The sequence below is a fragment of the Bubalus kerabau genome, chromosome 7 (assembly GCF_029407905.1).
Source record: "Bubalus kerabau isolate K-KA32 ecotype Philippines breed swamp buffalo chromosome 7, PCC_UOA_SB_1v2, whole genome shotgun sequence".
NCBI lineage: Eukaryota > Metazoa > Chordata > Mammalia > Artiodactyla > Bovidae > Bubalus > Bubalus kerabau.
The window spans coordinates 108,216,201-108,238,023 of NC_073630.1; the positions used below are offsets into that span (position 1 = coordinate 108,216,201).

The window sequence follows — 21,823 nt, forward strand, 5'->3', positions numbered from 1 at the left end:
CCCTCCTCAGTCCCCACCCCCCTACTTGTGTCCCCTGTCATCCAGCTCCCATCACCAAACATGCTTCTGGGTTTGTTTCCCTTTTGTCTGTCTCCCTTGCTATAGTGTAAACCCCATGAAAACAGGGATTTTTCTCTCTTTTATTCACTGCTCTCTACTTAGTGACTTGAACAGTGCCAAGCACAACTAGTTGACCTCTGTGGCTGGCTAGCTAGTTGGAGGAATGGATAATTACTACTTCAGAAAGAGCAGTGCTGTGAGACGGACAAGCACATGAAGCTAAGGTACCTGAGAAGAGGAATCCTAACCAGGACCTATGATTAGGAGAAGGCATTCTAGAAGAGGCTGCATTTGAACATTCCTTGTTTCTCAGTCAACAAGGGTTGGCGTCATGACGATGGAAGTGTGGGAGGAGGAGGAAGGAAGTGCATTGCCAGGAGAGGGCACAGTCCCTCTGCAAACACAGAGAGCTGGAACATGTATGTTAGTAGTGCTCTCAACTTCCTCATCTGTAAAATGGGGGTAGGAGCGTACCTATCTTAGTGGGTGATTTTGAGGGTTACATGATAAGCACTTACTAAATTATTATTGTTGTGATTATGGGAGAAGGAAATGGCAACCCACTCCAGTACTCTTGAATGGAAAATCCCATGGACAGAAGAGTCTGGCAGGCTACAGTCCATGGGGTTACAAGAGTTGGACACAACTAAGCGACTAAACCACCACCACCACCATTTTGATTATGACCATTATTCATACACGTTATGAAGGTAAGAATAGAGAATGTTGAAGAGATGTGCAGAATTGGCCCACCAAGGAGCTCAGGAACAATTTCACAATTGCTTGATGTGATGGTGAATTGTATGTGTCAGCTTGGCTGGGTCATGATGCCCAGGTATATGGTCAAACAGGATTCTGTATGTGTAGGTGCTTTTGCATGCATGCCTGCTAAGTCACTTCAGTCATGTCCAACTCTCTGAAACCCTATGGACTGTAATCTGCCAGGGTTCTCTTTCCATGGGATTCTCCAGGCAAGAATACTGGAGTGGGTTACCATGCTCTCCTCCAGGGGATCTTCCCAATCCAGGGACCAAATCCACATCTCTAGCACCTCCTACATTGACAGGCAGGTTCTTTACCACCGGGTGCTTTTAGATAAAATTAATTTGTGATGAATTTAAACAAGTGGACTTTGAGTAAAGCAGATTGCTCTCCATAGTGTGGGTGGGCCTCATCCAATCAATTTAAGACCTCAACAGAACAAAAGACCGACCTTCCCCAAACAGAGGGAATTCTGCAGCAGATGGCCTTTGATCTTGCACAGCAATATCAGCAACTTCCTGGATCTCTAGCTTGATAGCCTATCCTGCAAATTTTGGACTTCCTAGCCTCCATCATGATGTGAGCTAATTACGTAAATAACCCTATCTCTATCTCTCCCTGTATACCTCTTATTAGCTCTGTCTTTCTGGAGAACATTGACTAATACATATGGCAATGAATCAGCCAGGATCACAAGTCACCACCTAATGTCAACTTCTCCTGGGCCTGGGGAGCCACTGAGGCCTCCAGGGCTGGGCATCTGGCTTTTCTCCACAGTCCACTAAAATGTAAGCACAGGAAGCTCGAACTGCATGGTACTTGATTCTAAAGTATTTGTCCCCAGTCAGCAGAATGGAGAGGCATCCCTTGCCTGGGGCACAGCCCCATGGTGTGTCCAGGTCCACTCAAAACCGAACTGGCCTCTCCTTGGGATGCTAAGAAACAGTGCACCCCATGGACCCTGCATCTGTGAGTTCTGATCTGTATCAGGTGATGCTCACTCCCGTTCACCTGAGACACTGCAGGGCAGACATCATGGAGATAGACCGTGGTGAAAACCAAGGCAACAAATGTGAGGAGCAGAAGACAGATGGCCTTGCATGGCATGTTTAAAAGGTTGGTGTTGCAGGTTGAATTGTGTTTCCCCAACTCTGCATGGTGAAGCCCTAACCCCCAGTACCTCAGAATGTGAGGCATTTGGAGACACGGCCTTTAAAGAGGTAATTAAATTAAAATGAGGGCATGAGGGCAGGCCCTGATCCAATTGGGCTGGTGTCCTCTGGCCTCCAGAACTGTGAGACAACCACTTCTGTGGCTTAAGCACTCAGGCTGTGGAATTTTGTCACATTGGCACAAGCAGGCCAATATGGTTGGCTTTTGTCCTGAGGACACTGGGGAGATACAGAAGGGTTAAAAAGTGGATCCCAGCTATACAACTGTGAATGAATGAATAAAGGAAATAACATACAAACATACAACATGGAAGATATGGTGTTTGGGGGGAGGGGAATGTTTTTCTAACAACAGGGTGGAGAGGAGTGTGGAGGTAATTCCAAGAGTGTTTTATAAATAATTTATTGCCACTGCTCACGCACACAGTTTTCCTCAGGAGTCATAAGGGACTTGCTTTGTTAGGAAATGCCAAAAGGAGTCATGGGGACAAGGGTCCAGGACCAGCCCTGTTACTTCTAACCCCCTTATCCTGGAATGTACTCTCTAGGATGAATCAAGGTTGGGACCGGTTTATAGGCAGAGAAAGTCCTTGGGAAGCTCATCCAGAAGATGGACTGAGACGTCATTGTGGGAAAATGGGAAATGCAAATCAGTAATGACGTCTGTTATTAATAAACTGGTCAGTAATGGATCATTTGCTCTGGCCAAGCTTGAAAGCCATTCGCGAGTGAGCCTGCATTTCCTCTGATATTTAGCTCTTAAAGCAGTCCATGGAAGCCAGCAAATTCCTCTAACCCGTGCCTCAAGCCAAACACGGACTAATTAATATGAAAGGAATAAGTGTGTGTGCGTGTTAGTTGCTCAGTCCTGTCTGACTCTTTCCAACCCCATGGACTGTAGCCAGCCGGGCTCCTCTGTCCATGGGATTCTCCAGGCAAGAATACTGAAGTGGGTTGCCATGCCCTCCTCCAGGGGATCTTCCCCACCCAGGGATCCAACCCAGGTTCCCCTGCATTGCAGGCAGGTTCTTTACCATCTGAGCCACCAGGGAAGCCCATGAAAGGAATAAACACTTCACTCAAAAGAAATGGATTCCAACCCTTATCAAAGATGCCTGCATGAACGATGAAAGGTGCCAGTAAAAGCATCATGTTAAAGAATTCTAAAACTGATTCTTCCATAAGAATAACAGCTCATTTCAGAGACACAGAGAAGTTAGACATCTTGCCCAGAGTCACCAGGTTGACCCAAATTCCAGCTCAGCTCTGTCAGACTTGGAGGTGAAACTGTCTAACCATTGTGCTATAAAACGATGAACTCTTGCAATGTCCTGAAAAGAGCAAACATATGCGCCAGGCCTCCACTTACAGCAGGATGCAACGTTGGCTGGGCATCTTACACACATCTGCTGCCACCCCATCACTAACTCTGGCCCTACCACAGGACCTTTGCATCGGCTGGCCGCTTTTGTCTGTGAAGTTCTTCCCCCTGAATCTCCACGTGGTCTGTCGCCTTAGCAGCTAGGTATTGGCTTAACTGCCTCCATCTCAGAGAGGCCTTCACTGTTGCCCTCTCCTCCAAGGAAAGCTGTCCTACCCTCCCAGGTCATCACATTACACATTTTCTGCAGAGCAATTATCATCACTGAGATCATGTTCATGTACTGTTTGTGCATTTATCTTCCCTACTAAACCGTCAACTCGGTGGCATCAGGGACCTCATTCATCTTACTTGCCACACCCTCACAAGTACCCAGATGAACATTGGGACAGAACAGTTGGCAGAAACGTTTACTGTCTGACTCAAAGTCCTGCTGTCCTTTCCACCCCTACTCCTATCCTAGAGGCCCAGCAACTTAAAAGATGAAAGCGATTCCAAAATGGTGTACATTTTTAAGGGAAAAAAATATGCTGATCTGTTAAATGTTTCTGAACATTCAAACTGATAAAACAGATATATAAGACCAAATCTCTCAAAATTGCAAAATTGATTTGTTGCAGTCTGGGCAGTAAATTGGTTAGTCTGCTATTAATCAAATAGTTTTTCACACGCAGATGTAAAAGTCGGGAATGTGGAACGAGACAGCTAATAATATGCTTGTGTGTGGAAATGATCATCATTGCATAATAAGATAGTGTGGAGTCTGGAATTATCATCTGTGCAACTCCTGCTCAGTTTTATCCAGAATCTGCCTTTGAGGGACATAAAAAGCTATTATCATATAACTATTCCACTTTCTCCTGTTTTATGTGCAGACTGCCTCTGCTATTCCATGAATTTTAATTAACTCTCTGTTTATTTTGCTTCAACCCTATGACTCTCTAAGCACAGGGCCCATTTGCTAATCCAAGAAAGACACTTTTGAAGTGAACTTCTCAGGAAGTTCTCCCAAAGGTATCTTCCTCCTTCCCTTGAAAATAATTAAGCCCTGTCGACTTTCAAGTTGACTCAGAGCAGAGTACTCCAGCCTGGACTTTCTCTGCTGGAGCAAAAGAAAAACATTCACTGGCTCCACCTTCCAAGGGGTCACAAGGAACTTGTGAGGCGGGGAGAGTGAGCCTCGAGAGAGAGAGGGGGCCTCTGTGAAAAATGAGAGTTTGCAGCAAGGGAGATGCAGAAATTCTCCTCAGGACCCTAATCCAGAAGCAGTCAGTATAAACCGGTCAACTAACTCTTATCAGTTAATTTGTTAATTATCAAGGTTTTCACTCATTTATATAATATTCATTCATTTAATTATGTAGCATACATGTCATATGCATTATATACACATTGTATATGTAAATAAATATTGTATGTGAACATAAATATACACACTGCTTAGTGTATATATATGCATATATGTGTGCTTATATATATATACATGTATGTAAATATATACTGTACTGCTTTGTGGGCATACATATACATATATGAGTGTGTGTATGTATCTATACACTCTATGTGAATGGTGGGTATATGGATTGTTGTTGTTGCTCAGTTGTGTCCATCTCTTTTGTGACCCCAAGGACTATAGCCCACCAGGCTCCTCTGTCCATGGGATTTTCCAGGCAAGAATACTGGAGTAGGTTGCCATTTCCTCCTCCAGAGGATGTCCCTGACCCAGGGATTGAAACTGTGTCTCCTGCAAGTCTCCTGCATTGCAGATGGATTCTTTACCACTGAGCCACTGGGGAAGCCTGGGTATATGTATACATGACTATACATACACAAATACACGTGTGTATATACTACTTAATGCGTATGTATATAGATGTATAGATATATATGCTGCTTAGAAGGTATATATGTATATAGATATGTGTGTTTATATATACTATACATTTATATATATGTGTAGATATATGCATATACATACATGTGTATATGCTATATACATATACACATGTCTATGTACACTGTTTCCTAGGTATGAATACATGCATATTTATAAATGTGTGCTCATATATATATTTTGCTTAATGTATTTATACATGTATATATATACTGCTCAGTGAGTATATATGCACATGTATATATGCATTATATACATAAATTCCATATATATGTGTAAATATATATGTGTATATGTATTATACTTTACATATATACAGTTGCACTCAGTAAGTACTGAAGATCAAACTGTGAACAATAAGGAGACATTGCTGCCCTCACAGAGCCTATGTTCTCACGCATAAGACCAACAACCACAAGGAAAAATGAACAAGCATTTAATGGATTTACAGGTACACTGAAGAAAACAGGACCAGGAAGGGCACGTGGATATGAAATGCTTGGGGTGGGGTCAAGTGGGGTGGGTATTCAGGGAGGGGACATTTGAGCAGAATTCTGTATGGGATGGGTGACCTTTGCAGAGTTCTAAGGGAAGGTGATCAAGGTGGTGGGCCTAGCAAGTGCAAGGTTCTGAGTTAGAAATAAGTTCAGCATGTTCGGGAGATGAGAAGAAGGGCTGCAAGGAACGAGCAGGAAGATGGAGGGGCAGAGAGGAGTGTCAGTGAAATAGGCATAAGCCAGATTGCAGGGCCTTGCAGGCTGGCATAAAGAGGTTGGCGTGCATTCTCAATGGCAGGGAAGCCCCTTAACCATTCGATCCAATTCATGCTTTATCACATCACTGACTGCTATGTAGACTGGAACCTTCCTTCTTTCTCTCTCTCACTTATACATGCTCTAGGCAACATTCACTGAGCCCTCCCCACCTGCTGGGCACTGAGCCAGCTGCTGATGGGACTGGCAGGTGACTATGACCAACCCTAACTTTTCAAGAATCTCACAGTCTGATGGCTGAGGCAGAGGAGCAATCTGAAGACCACCTCTAAGCAAGATGTTCTGTGAAGGATGGCAAGAGGAAGCTGAGAGTCAGGTCTTCCCCTGATCCCTCCAGGTGGCTACCCAAAAGTTTCCAGAACCCACCACATAACCTAGAGACAAGATGACATGGAACGCATATGAAAAATGCCAACCATACGCCAGGTCCGGGAGTTGTATGGTCTCTGCCCCTTATTTTCACAGTAAACTTTGAAGATCACTCTGAGCATTGTTTCCTTCTTTTAAATTCTTCATTTCAGAAAGGTATTTTTGTTCAATTCAATATAGAATTCTAGATTGGTGGTTCTTCTCTACTATCACTTGAAAAATGCTGTTCCACTATCTTTGGCTTACATAGTTTCCATTTCCTAACACAATGTGCCCTTTTGTCCCCTGGTTCATTTCAAGATTTTCTATTAATGGTTATAAGCTACTTATTAATTTGACTATGATGATCTTTGATGATGTTTTCCTTGTGTTCCTTTTGCTTGGAGTTGGTTGAACTTTCTGGATATGATTTTATCATTTTCCTCAATTAAACAAATAAACCATTATTACTCCAAATGTATTTTATATGCCCATCCCTCCTTCTGAAACTCCAATTACACATATGGTAAATCATTGCACTTTGTTCCATAAATCACTGAAAGTGAAGTGAAAGTCGCTCAGTTGTGTCTGACTCTTTGCTACCCCATGGACTGTATAGTCCATGGAATTCTCCAGGCCAGAATACTGGAGTGGATAGCCTTTCCCTTCTCCATAGGATCTTCCCAAGCCAGGGGTTGAACCCAGGTCTCCCACATTGCAAGCAGGCAGATTCTTTACCAGCTAAGCCACAAGGGAAGCCCATAAGTTACTGAAGCTCTGTTAATTTTTTCCTCGGTGCTTCATTTGTATAGTTCCCATTGCTATATCTTCAAGGTCACTAGCCTTTTCTTCTACACTGCATTTGTTGCTGTTATTCAGTCGTCAAGTTGGGTTCAACTCTTTGCAACTCCATGGAGTGCAACATGCCAGGCTCCTCTATCCTCTACTATCTCCCAGAGTTTGCTCAAATTCATGTCTATTGAGATGGTGATGCTATCTAACCATCTCATCCTCTGCCTAATCTGCTGTTAATATCCCATCCAATGAATACTTCATTTCATATATTGTAGTTCTCATTTCTATGAGTTCTATTTGAGTGGCTACCACAGGAAAGCTGGGTAGGGGGAAGGGAAAGAGAGGGCAAGGGAATTAAGAGGGACATGCTACTAGGTACAAAATAAATAAGACACAAGGATATAAAGTATGGCACAGGGAATATAATCAATACTTTATAATTGTAAATGGACTATAATCTATGACTATATCAAATCAATATTTTGTGTACCTGCAACTTAACATTATAAATCAACTATGAAAGTGTTAATTGCTCAGTCATGTTCAATTCTTCAAAGCCCGCCAGGCTCCTCTGACCATGGCGTTCTCCAGGCAGGAATACTGGAGTGGGTTTCCATTCCCTTCTCCAGGGATTCTTCCCCACCCAGGGATCAAACCTGGGTCTCCCACATTGCAGGCAGATTTTTTACCATTTAAGCCACCAGGGAAATAAAAATATGAAAATAAAGTAAAATTGCACTTTCCTGTGTCCAAAAATTTCCTAGACATGAAAATAAGCAGGAAAATATGGCCCACAAGCAGAAGGAAAATTAATAAAGAGAAACAGACTCAGAAATGGCACCAGTGGTGAAATTAACAAACAAGGACTTCCATGGTGCTATTATTCATGTGCTCTCTATGTTCAAGGATAAGGAAACTGTGAACATAATAAGGATAAAAATGGGCATTCTCATGTTTTTGGAGAGGAAACACAGGTTTGCAGAAAATTTATGACTGGTCCAAGTTCATATGGCTAGAAGCAGCAGGACCAGAATCTGAGCTCAGGCTTCCTCATCTCGAAAGCTCATGCTCTTTCTCCTACATGTTGTTCCTTCCCAAAGCAAATGTCCAATGTTTTGGGATGTTGATGGACTCTCTCCTCCTGACTCTCATGGTTTCTTGCTCATATACATGTGACTAAAGCTACTTTCTTCCTAAATTCTGTATTTGGGAGGGACATGTGGGAACAAAACAGGCTGGTGGCAGTGGGGTCTTCTCCAGGCTTCTGATGCATCATGTGTAAAATGGAGATAATAAGGCCCAGCACACTGAGCTTTAAGAAGACAAGGATGGTAAAAGGGTTCAGTTCCTAGGACAATGATTGTGAGTTAGCCAGGATTCTCCAGGTTGCAAATACTGGGAACCCAATGCGATCTCCTCCATCACCTCCACCAGCTTTGCTTGTCGTAATGCTTCAAAGCAGAGATATCACTTTGACAAACAAGGTTCAGTTCAGTTCAGTCACTCAGTCATGTCTGACTCTTTGTGACCCCATGGACTGCAGCATGCCAGGCCTCCCTGTCCATCACCAACTCCCAGAGTTTACCCAAACTCATGTCCATTGAGTCAATGAGGCCATCTAACCATCTCATCCTCTGTCGTCCCCTTCTCCTCCCACCTTCAATCTTTCCCAGCATCAGGATCTTTTCAAATGAGTCAGCTCTTCGCACCAGGTGGCCAAAGTATTGGAGTTTCAGCTTCAACATCGGTCCTTCCAACGAACACTCAGGGCTGATCTCCTTTAGGATGGACTGGTTGGATCTCCTTGCCAACCAAGGTCCATACAGTCAAATCTATGGTTTTTCCAGTAGTCATGTACGGATGTGAGAGTTAGACCATAAAGAAAGCTGAGTGCCAAAAAATTGATGCTGTCGAACTGTGATGCTGGAGAAGACTCTTGAGAGTCACATGGACCAAGATCAAACCAGTCAATCCTAAAGAAAATCAATCCTGAATATTCATTGGAAGGACTGATGCTGAAGCTGAAGCTCCAATACTTTGTCCACCTGATGCAAAGAGCTAACTAATTGGATAAGACTTTGATGCTGGGAAAGATTGAAGGCAGGAGGAGGAAGGGGACAGCAGAGGATGAGATGGTTGGATGGCATCACTGACTCAATGGACATGAGTTTGAGCAAGCTTCGGGAGATAGTGAAGGACAGGGAAGCCTGGTGTGCTGCAGTCCATGGGTTCACAAAGAGACATGACTGAGCGACTGAACAACAACAACATGATCTTGCATAAACAAAACAGGGTACTAGCTTCCGTGGCTGGTAAGGACAGTGGATATAGCTATAGGACTGGAAGAACAGAAAGGTGGAGGCACTGGTGGTACCTGCCCATGCCCCCTCTCCTGAACCTCCACACAGCTCAGGCTTCTTATTGTGGACACCTGAGGCTCTCTGCTAGGGCCTTTTTCTGCCCTGGATGTGAGTGAAGTGAAAGTCGCTCAGTCGTGTCCGATTCTTTGCAGCCCCATGGACTATACAGTCCATGGAATTCTCTAGGCCAGAATATTGGAGTGGGCAGGTAGCCTTTCCCTTCTCCAGGGGATCTTCCCAACCCAGGGGTCAAACTGGGGTCTCCTGCATTCCAGGTGGATTCTTTACCAACTGAGCTACCAGGAAAGCCCTACTTCTGAAGCCTTTTTCTGCCCTGGATCAGTCAGTTCAGTTCAGTTCAGTCACTCAGTCATGTCTAACTCTGTGATCCCATGGTTTGCAGCACACCAGGCTTCCCTGTCCATCACCAACTCCCGGAATTTTCTCAAACTCATGTCCATCATGTCAGTGATGCCATCCAACCATCTCATCCTCTGTTGGCCCCTTCTCCTCCTGCCTTCAATCTTTCCCAGCATCAGGGTCTGCCCTGGATGGGGCAAGCCAAAAGTGCAAGAGAGGTAATGCTGCTTAAAGCAGCCATCCCTCAGTGATGGACAGGGGGCTGTACATACACGCACCAGCTTCTCTGACCCTCGGCTGCCTTCGAGGCGCCCTCCACTCGGAGGTCCCACATGGGGGTGAGTCCTTGTGCCTGAGAAAAATGGCCAGCAACATTTGCAGATCTGTTTTCTTACACACATCACTGAGAGGATGACAAGAAGTCTTTCACCTCCGATTCCGTGGAAGGATTCTGAATGGCTCTGTTCGGGTCACACAGCCTCTCCTTGGACCAAGCACTGGTCTAGGAATATGGCCCAAGTGGCTGGCACAACCACATCACATGCCCATCTCAGATGGTGAGGGGGGCACCACAGGGACTGACATGTCCACATGGGGTGGAGGAGGTGTTTTCCGAAGAAAAGAGATGCTATTGCGATAAGAAAGGGACGTGAAAAGCATGCTGGACAGTAGAAAACAACAGCCTTTAGAGTCCACTGATTCACCATTCCCTTTTCTTTGTACATATGAGAAAACTAAGCTTAAGACTGGTTAATTCACTATCCCAAGTAAGCACAACTAAAGCATATCAGAGTCAGCCTGCTTCCCAGATCGAAAGTGTTTCCACTGAGATATGTAGAAATTCATCTGCCATGCCTCAACTGTCCTAGAATTTAGTCATAAAAGTGTTACAAAACCTTCAGTAAATTCTTGCTAAAACCAATGGATCGCCCGCAGCTGTTTACTTTGGTGCTTCACTGGGGAAGCCCAATCTACCCCCCGCATGAAAGTCAAATAAGATTTCTGCAAATTCACATGTGATTTTTCCTGATAACCAAGGCTACTGTCGTACTTTAACAACGAAATGTCTTTCTTGAAAACTCGTAACAAATGCCAGCTATCAAACCCACCAAAGGCTGAAAGCAAAGCCAAAGTACCCATTCAATAGTAGGAGGGTGGTTCTCTTCATCCTAGCCCAGCACACTTCCACCCTGAGTCTCATAATAGTCATGCAGGCGCATCTACATTGACCATGAAAGGCAGTAGTTATTTTGTATTTTGACCAGAACAGAGCTTTGTTCGATTGTCTTGAAGTAACCTCATCCTGAATACTGGCTGTTTGTGTACATTCTACATGAATTTGGGTGTCATTAAGAAACTGCCACAACCTAAGAGTGACTTAAACATAAATTCTCCTCTAGAAAGCTTGCATTTTTCTTCAGAACACCCACTATAACCAAAGCTTGAATATATTTATGCTCTGAACCACAGGTTCTGAGAACCAAGCCAGCAGCCAAAGAGCAGCACAGATGAAGACAGAAAAGGAAAAGAAAACTTTCAGGATATAATCAAGTAATAACTCATGAGGGCCCAGGCTAATGGATCTGATAGTACTGACAGGAAAGGGTGCAGAGGGCTCAGGGCCAAGATCACCACCGACTCCAGGGTAAAATGATACACTTCTACGTGGTGCCAGTTGTGTTGTGGGTTAAGGGAGTTGCTTCAAGTTTTCTTCAGCCACAAAACGCTCAACATTAGGATAAGCGACAACAGAAAGTAATGATTTAACAGAATTTTTTAAATGTTTTGTTGTTGTTGCAGAAGTTCAGCCCTCCCCATGGAACTACAGGCAAACTTTCTAAATTCTCTGGATCATAACTCTTCTTCTAAGAAATCTAGAGAAGAACCTCAAATGCAGCACATAAACTCTGTCCACGTTTCTGGCTGAAGTAACTCACATGTATAGAGCAGACTGTAAGCAGTACAGAGCAGAAGAAAAAAAGAAAGGGACTGAGATTTATGTGCATGCCCAAGAAGAGAGTATGCAGTATAAATCCAACCAAGGTAACTTCTTGTTAAAAATATTTTTTCAAAGAAATAAAACACAATCCAAAGTCTATACAACATAACATTCACAATATCCAGGATGCAAGCCCAAATTACTCAGCATATAAAGAACCAGGAAAATGTGATCTATCCTTAATTAAGGTGAATCTTAAGATGACCCAGATGTTGGAAATAGAATAAAGGATATGAAAACAGCTCTTAAGACTAAGACTAAGCTGCAGGGTATAAAGGGCAATATGGTAGAATAAATGAAAATATGGGAAATCTAAGAAAAGAGAAACTATTTTCTTTTAATCCAGAAGTTATACCTAGGATTATCATAATCAAACTGCTGAAAATCAAAGATTAAAGGAAAATCTTGAAAAGAAAGAGATGAATGTGACATATTATTGCTGTTGCTGCTGCTGCTAAGTCACTTCAGTCATGTCCGACTTTGTGCGACCCCATAGACAGCAGCCCACCAGGCTCCCCCGTCCCTGGGATTCTCCAGGCAAGAACAATGGAGTGAGTTGCCATTTCCTTCTCCAATGCATGAAAGTGAAAAGTGAAAGTGAAGTCGCTCAGTCGTGTCCGACTCTTAGCGACCCCATGGACTGCAGCCTACCAGGCTCCTCCGTCCATGGGATTTTCCAGCCAAGAGTACTGGAGTGGGATGCCATTGCCTTCTCCAGACATATTACTATCAGCTAATAATGATTCAGCTTAATGACCTCCCAGCAGAAAGCACAAAGGTCATTCAGTTGACAATGGCACAAAATCTTTAAAGCAATGAAGAAAAAGCTGTCAACCCAATAATCTGTATCCAGTAGAAATAGTCCTCAAGAAAGGCGAAATAAATGCATTTCAGTTCAGTTCAGTCGCTCAGTTGTGTCTGACTCTTTGAGACCCCATGAATTGAAGCATGCCAGGCCTCCCTGTCCATCACCAACTCCTGGAGTTTACTCATACTCATGTCCATTGAGTTGGTGATGCCATCCAACCATCTCATCCTCTGTCGTCCTCTTCTCCTGCCCTCAATCTTTCCAAGCATCAGGGTCTTTTCAAATGAGTCAGCTCTTTGCATCAGGTGGCCAAAGTATTGGAGTTTCAGATAAAATAAAATTAAGAGAATGCATTGATTGGAGATTTGTGCCACATAAAATACTAAAGGTTACCAGAGGGAAATTCATACCTTCATGAAAGGTATGAGTAATTATTAAGGGCTATTTTCCTTCTAATTTTTTAAAGGCCAAAAAAACCACACATACTTTTAAATATATATATTTTACATATACATTTGTTGGAGAAGACTCTTGAGAGTCCCTTGGACTGCAAGGAGATCCAACCAGTCCATTCTGAAAGAGATCAGCCCTGGGATTTCTTTGGAAGGAATGATGCTAAAGCTGAAACTCCAGTACTTTGGCCACCTCATGCGAAGAGTTGACTCATTGGAAAAGACTCTGATGCTGGGAGGGATTGGGGGCAAGAGGAGAAGGGGACAACAGAGGGTGAGATGGCTGGATGGCATCACTGACTCGATGGATGTGAGTCTGAGTGAACTCCAGGAGTTGGTGATGGACAGGGAGGCCTGGCATGCTGCGATTCATGGGGTCGCAAAGAGTTGGACACGACTGAGTGACTGATCTGATCTGAAAGCAACAAACTATAATATTGTATTGGAGATTTATGATTTATAAACTATAACACATGACAGCTATAGTATAAGAGTTGACAGGTGTGGTAAATAGATCTATACAGTTGCCAGCTTTTTAGATTTTATGTGAAGTATAAAATATTAACTCTAAGCAGATTGAAATAAACTATGAGGTGAAAGTTGCTCAGTCGTGTCCATCTTTGCGACCTCATGGACTATACAGTCCATGGAATTCTCCAGGCCAGAATACTGGAGTGGGTAGCCTTTCCCTTCTCCAGGGGATCTTCCCAACCCAGGGATCGAACCCAGGTCTCCCACATTGCAGGCAGATTCTTTACCGGCTGAACCACAAGGGAAGCCCTGAGGATATGTATTATAATCCCTAGAGCAATAACTTTAAAACAAGGAAGTATGGCTGTAAAGTCATGGGATAAATGGAGATTCTAAATCATCAGTTAATCTAAAACAAAAGAGGAAAAGAGAAACCAAAGAACAAAAGAGAGAACAAGAACAAATAAAACCATGCTAAGCCTAATTGAAACCAAGTCAATAACTACATTTACTGTGAATAGACTAAAAGGTAGAGATTGCCAGGCAGATTTAAAAAGAAGCAAGTTCCCAGGTGGTGCTAGTGGTACAGAACCTGCCTGGCAATGCAGGAGATGTGAAAGATGTAGGTTCAATCCCTGGGTTGGGAAGATCCCTGGAGAAGGGAATGGCAACCCACTCCAGTATTCTTGCCTGGAGAATCCCATGACAGGGGAGACTGACATGACAGGGGTTACAATCCATAGGACTGCCAAGAGTTGGACACAACTGAAGCAACTTAGCAAGCATGCACACAAGACCTAACTATATGATATGCTCAAGAGATTAATGTCAAATATAAAGACACAGATAGAATGAAAGAAAATGCATGGAAAAATATATGCCATGTAGGCTAGAATAACTATATGAATTTCAGAGAAAATAAGCTTAAAAAAAAAAGATCATTAGCAGAGATAGAAAAGAACATTTCACAGTGAAAAAAAAGGTCAATCCATCATGAGGTCATAACAACTATAAATCTGTATGGACCTAATAACAGACCTTCAAAGTGTCAGATGGAAAACTGACAGAAATAAAGGAAGAATAAACAACTCTAGGATCAGAGTTGGAGATTTTGTACAACTGGCTCAGAAATGGATAAAACAACTAGATTGCTACAGTCAGTGAAGACGGAGACCAAGGAAGGAGGTGGTTTAGGATGGTGGTGTAGGAACATCCTGGACTCATCTCCTTCCATGGACACAATAAATTCACAACTACACATGGAAAACACCCCTATGAGAATGACCTGAAAACTAGCTGAACAGCTTCTCCACAATAAAGGATAAAAAAGCCACATCGAGATGGGAAGGAGAAGCAGAGATGTGATCTCGCAAAAAAAAAAAATCTCCACCCCCTCAGCCTGGTGACCTGAAATTGGGAGGGGGCTCACAAATAGGAAACTTCACTCCAAAGAGCCAGGGGTTTGTGCCCACATCAGGCATCCCAACCCTCAGAACCGGCACTGGTAAGGAGAGCCTGCAAAATGTCTGGCTTTGAAACCCAGCAGGATTTACATCTGGAAGAATATAGGGCTATAGGGAACAGAGAACTCATAAAGGGCTTGCATGAAGATTCACTCGTCTTGGACCCAGTGCAAAAGCAACAAACAGGCCTAGGTTTAGATCTTATGTGAAGGAGATTCATTTACTAAACTTAACCCCTCTGCTGGAGGGGCAGGAATCTGTTGGGAGTCTTCCTGGTGCCATTCTTATCCTCTCCCCTTCTAGCACCAGTGTTCATGCCTCATCCTCACACCGATTCTCAGCCCTGCCAAAGCCAGTAGGCACATGCAGGCCATACAGGGGATGCCCCTTGAGCATCTGGCTCTGCTGTGCAGGCGGAATTGTGTTTTGGTGCCCCATGGGTCTGAGACAATCAGAGAAACTATTCTTGGAAGGCCCCCATACTCCAGTCACTGTACAGACAATCAACTGAGATGTAGCCCGTCTTCCTGTGAAAAAAGCCTATCTACTGGTCTTGGAGCTTTAGCCCGAGGGACAGGCTTCCAGTTTTCCATACATTTAGAGGCTATGGACATGGTCTAGGGGATGTCCTCTTTGTGTACTCCCGTGAACTCACTGCAGCTCCCTGGTAACTCCCAGTGAAAGTCAAAGTCTCACAGTCATGTCCAACTCTGCGATCCCATGGACTATAGCCTTCCTGTCTCCTCTGTCCATGGAATTCTCCAGGCAAGAGTACTGGAGTGGGCTGCCATTTCCTTCCCCAGGGGATCTTCCAGATCCAGGGATCGAACCCAGGTCTCCTGCATTGCAGGCAGATTCTTTACCAACTGAGCCTCTAGAGAAGCCTGGAAATGAGATCAAACACTCATCTGGAGCCCTGATTTTTGCAGCTGTCACCAATGAGTTACGCGTACATCATCTGATGTGAAGGCCAGTAAGGTTTACAATTGCAGTTCTATATTACTGTATGTATTGGCATACCTTAAAATGTGTGGCCTGCAAGTCCAGCTTCTAATCAGCCTGCAACTAAGGGCTAACTGAAATTCCACTCTCTGGAACACTAACAGGTCTTTGCACACCTTCAACAACTGGGAACTATGAAGAATAAGTCAGAGAGCTAAGATAATCACAAACATTTAAGAGATAATCAAGAGCTAGGGCAAGGTTAAACAATAAAGTTAATCTCCTTCATAAGGCCAGTATTTCAAGACTGGCAGAGATAGTTGCTTCATGTAATTTTAGACACAAATACAGAGAGTCAAGCAAAATGAGGAGAGAAAGGAATATATTTCAAATAAAAGGAAAAGATAACTACCAATTTAAAAACCCATAAGGAAATGGAGATAAGTAGTTTAGCTGAAACAGAGTTCAAAATATTGGTCATATAGATGCTCACTGAACTTGGGAGAAGAATGGATAAACAAAGATAGTACTTCACCAGAGATAGAAAATATAAGAAAGCATCAAATCAGTTCAGTTCAGTTGCTCAGTCATGCCTGACTCTTTGCAACCCCATGGACTGCAACACACCAGGCCTTCCTGTCCATCACTAATGCCAGGAGCTTGCTCAAACTCATGTCCATTGAGTCGGTGGTGCCATCCAACCATCTCATGCTCTGTCATCCCTTTCTCCTGCCTTCAATCTATCCCAGCATCAGGGTCTTTTCCAATGAGTCAGTTCTTCACATCAGGTGGCCAAAGTATTGGAATTTCAACTTCAGCATCAGTCCTTCCAATGAATATTCAGAACTGATTTCCTTTAGGATTGACTGGCTGGATCTCCTCCTGGACACTGGCTGAGTCTCCTCCAAGGGACTCCCAAGAGTCCCACAGTTCAAAAGCATCAATTCTTCGGCGCTCAGCTTTATTAATAGTCCAATTCTCACATCCATACTGGATGACTACTGGAAACACAAAAGCTTTGACTAGATGGACCTTTGTTGGCAAAATAATGTCTCTGCTTTTGAATATGCTGTCTACATTTGTCATAGCTTTTCTTCCATGGAGCAAGCATCTTTTAATTTCATGGCTGCAGTCACCATCTGCAGTGATTTTGGAGCCCCCAAAAATAAAGTCTGTCACTGTTTCCACTGTTTCCCCATCTATTTGCCATGAAATGATCAAACCAGATGCCATGAACTTAGTTTTCTTAATGTTGAGCTTTAAGCCAGCTTTTGATTCTCCTCTTTCACTTTCATCACGAGGCTCTTTAGTTCTTCACTTTCTGCCATAAGGGTGGTGTCACCTGCATATCTGAGGTTATTGATATTTCTCCCAGCAATCTGGATTCCAGCTTGTGCTTCATCTAGCCTGGCATTCCGCATGATGTATTCTGCATATAAGTTAAATAAGCAGGGTGACAATATACAGCCTTGACGTACTCCTTTCCCAATTTGGAATCAGTCAGTTGTTCCATGTCCAGTGCTAACTGTTGCTTCTTGACCTACATACAGATTTCTCAGGAGGCAGGTCAGGTAGTCTGGTATTCTCATCTCTTGAAGAATTTTGCAGTTTGTTGTGATCCACAGTCAAAGGCTTTGGTGTAGTCAATAAAACAGAAGTAGATGTTTTTGTGGAATTCTCTTGCTTTTTTGATGATCCAACAGATGTGGGCAATTTGATCTCTGGTTCCTCTGCCTTTTGTAAAACCAGCTTGAACATCTGGAAGTTCCTGGTTCATGTACTGTTGAAGCCTGGCTTGGAGAATTTTGAGCATTACTTTACTAGCGTGTGAGATGAGTGCAATTGTGTGGTAGTTTGAGCATTCTTTGGCATTGCCTTTCTTTGGGATTGGGATGAAAACTGACTTTTTCCAGTCCTGTGGCCACTGCTGAGTTTTCCAAATTTGCTGGCATATTGAGTGCAGCACTTTCACAGTATCATCTTTTAGGATTTGAAATAGCTCAACTGGAATTCCATCACCTACACTAGTTTTGTTTGTAGTGATGCTTCCTAAGGCATCAGGAAGCATCCATAAGCCTCTTATCCTTCTCTATCAGAGGGCAGACAGAATGAAAACCACAATATCAGAAAACTAACCAATCTGATCACATGGACCACAGCCTTGTCTAACTCAATGAAACTATGAGCCATGACGTGTAAGGCCACCCAAGATGGACGAGTCATGGTGGAGAGTTCTGACAAAATGTGGTCCACTGGAGAAGGGAATGGCAAACCACTTCAGTATTCTTTCCATGAGAACCCCATGAACAGTATGAAAAGGCTACACTGGTGAATATTACAAATGCCCAAAGGTTTAATACTTATATTTCTCAGACTCTTTCTAAAAATTGTGGAGGAGGGAACATTCCCAAACTCATTTTATAAGGTCAACATTACCTTGATGCTAAAACCAAACAAGGATCACACACACACAAAAATTATAGGCCAATATACCTGATGAACATACCTGCAAAAAATCGTCAACAAAGTATCAGCAAACTGAATTCAACAATATATTAAAAGGATCATGCACCCTGTTCAAGCGGGATTTACTGCAGGGCTGCAAGGATGATTCAACATCCACAAATCAATCAGCATGATACACCACATTAACAGAATGATGGCTAAAAATCACCTGATCATCTCAATAGAGGAAGAAAAAGCTTTTGACAAAATTCAACATTCATTTATGATAAAAACTCTCAACAGAGCGAGTATAAAAGAAACATATTTCAACATAATAAAAGGCCATGTATGACAAATCCACAACTACCATCATACTCAAGAATGCAGAGCTGAAAGTTTTTCCTTTTAGATCAGGAACAAGACAAGAATGCCCATTCTTGCCACTTTTATTCAACACAGATTAAATCGTGAGGATATTATGCCAAGTGAAATAAACTCGTCACAGAAAGATAAATACTGCATGATTCCATGTACATGTGGTATCTAAAATATTCAAATTCATAGAAGCAAGACTGGAATGCTGGTTGCCAGGGGCTAAGGGGATGAGGGCATGGGGAATTACTATCTAATGGGCATAAAGTTTCAGTTAAGCAGGATGAATAAGCTCTAGAGATCTGCAGTACAGTGTTCTCTGTATAGCCAACAATAATACATATATTATACACTTAAAAATTTAAGCAAGTAGATCTCATGTTAAGTCTGCTTTCCACAATAACTTTTTAAATAAAATGCCTACATTGAAGGAAAAAGCTGTTGTTGGCCATCACATAAATTTTTGGGTTTTTTCCACTTTCCTTATTTAGATTCTCAAGGAAGAAATAGCATTAGCAACCTTGAAATAATTACCATTGTAATTCACCTAAAGCAGGGCAGCCATGGTAATTTAATTTTCAGAATGAAATTACAGCGTATCCAAAGGAAACTATTCAAACTTCCTTTCACATTTCAAATTTGGCAAATTCAAATCTTTCTGTCAAACAGGAAATTCCCAGTGCCCAGCAATCAACACAAAAACAAACACACAAACATGCACATAAACATAAATTCAGTGGTCAGAACTTTTATATTTTATTGATGAAATTTTTAAAAATCCACCATTCTTACCTTTCCAAAACTGCCTTTACCAATGGCCCGCAGAATCTGAAAATGGTCAAAGTTGACTGTAAAAGAAAAAAAAAAGGAACAAGTTAGATTTGTCAGTCCTTGTATTGATTCTTAAAATGTCTTCACCTGAATATCTAACCATTTATTTCCAATGGCTTCTGGTTTACTGCACCGTTTGCCATAACAGCACTCCACCACTGAATGGCTACTTTGCATATTCCACTCCCCCACTCCCAACACATATATTTGGCAATTAACACTTCCCCAATGTATATAAAGGAGGAGAGACATCTTTTGGGCCAGAGGGAAGGGATAACAGAGAAAAACTTGGATACTTGGATTACCATATTCTTGTACCCTGTTCCCTTTGCCAAGATGACTTTACTTCTAGTCTCTGTCTTGTTCACCAAGCACTATTACCTTATACATTCAGACATCAGCTCACCTGTCTCAGTGTCCAAGGAGCTAATCCTGCCTCCATTATGAAACCTCTGGACCACCAAGTGACATGACTACATCGTAGTCTTTTCCTGCTCGGATGTCTCACCTCTGATACCATGAGCCAGAAGGAGGAGGACAATGATTTCAAACCCTGCACTGCCCTGTCTCCAACCCACTCCAGTACTCTTGTCTGGAGAATCCCATGGACAGAGGAGCCTGGTGGGCTCTATTCCGTAGGGTCACAAAGAGTCGGACGTGACTGAAGCAATTTAGCAAGCAAGCAAGCATTGCCCTGTCTCATGTCTCTCTTTCACCATGTTTCTTGATGGGGCTCCGCATTCTTGCTGTCTATTGCCTTCTCCAGTATGGCTTATACCTCATCCCCACAGCACAACATCAACAAAGGATGGCCATACCACCCGAGCCAATGGACAGTTTTCTGTCCCCCTTTTACTTGGCCACTGTCTCCCTTTTGAAACATCTGCTTGCTTCTATGGAAGTACACCTTCTCGATATTCCATTTCATGCATCAGTTCTTTTGCACATTCATCCTTTACCTCCCATCCATTAAATACTGGATTCCATCAAACCTCCATCCTACAGCCTTCCTCTCCTCACTGGCTCCAAGGGCTTTCATCATCACCTAATGGCCAATAACTTTCTAGGCTGTGTGTACAGATTGATGCCAACCCCACAGTGACTCCTGGAGGCTTTGGAGTTACCCTGAACCATTTCAAATGATCCAAAACAAAACCTAGGAGAGGGTGTGGAGAAAAGGGATCTCTCCTACACTGTTGGTGGGAATGCAGATTGGTGCAGCCACTATGGAGGACAGTGTGGAGATTTTTCAAAAGACTAAAAATAGAGTTGCCATATGATCCATCAATTCCACTCTTGGGCATATATCCAGAGAAACTATATTCGAAAAGATACATGCACCCTAGTGTCCACAGCAGAACTATTTACAATGCCCAAGACATGGAAGCAACCTAAATGTCCATCAACAAATGAATGGATAAAGAAGATATGGTACATATAGTACAATGAAATATTACTCAGCCATTTTAAAAAACCAAAATAATTCCATTTGCAGCAACATGGATTGACCTCGAGGTCATAACACTAAGGGAAGTAAGTCAGATGAAGAAAGACAAATATACGATATTCACTTTGTGTATTCCCTTTGGGATTAACAGATACACACTGCTATATATAAAATAGATAAACAACAAGGACCTACTCTATTACACAGGGAACTATATTCAGTATCTTGTAATAACCGCTAATAGAAAAGAATACACACACACACACACACACACACACACATATATATAGACTGGTTGTTGCCAAGGGGGAGGCAGGTGAGAGGGATGGATTTGGAGTTTGGGATTAGCAGATGCAAACTAGTGTAGAGAGGATGGATAAATGACCAGGTCCTACTGTAGAGCACAGGGAACTATATTCAGTATCCTGTGATAAGCCATAATGGAAAAGAATGTGAAAAAGAATGTGTGCATATATATGGCTGAATATATAACTGAATTACTTTGCTATACACCTGAAACTAACACAATTTTGTAACTCAACCATTTGTCGTTGTTGTTCAGTCACTAAGTCATGTCCAACTCTTTACGGTCCCTTGGACTGCAGCATGCCGGGCTATCTGTCCTCCACTATCCCTCCACTGTCCTCTACTATCTCCTGGAGTTTGCTCAAATTTATGTCCATTCAGT

The 21,823-nt window shown here is 42.8% G+C and overlaps 1 protein-coding gene across 2 annotated transcripts in view; it reads right to left on the reverse strand.

Annotated features, from left to right (window-relative positions):
* The window catches only part of STK32B (serine/threonine kinase 32B), a 399,639-nt gene that overhangs the window by 281,729 nt on the left and 96,087 nt on the right, over positions 1 to 21,823 (reverse strand). For both annotated transcript variants that reach the window (XM_055589085.1, XM_055589084.1), the window contains exon 2: positions 19,650 to 19,705. In XM_055589085.1, the coding sequence (XP_055445060.1) occupies positions 19,650 to 19,705 (56 nt within the window). The remainder of the gene's footprint in view (positions 1 to 19,649; positions 19,706 to 21,823) is intronic.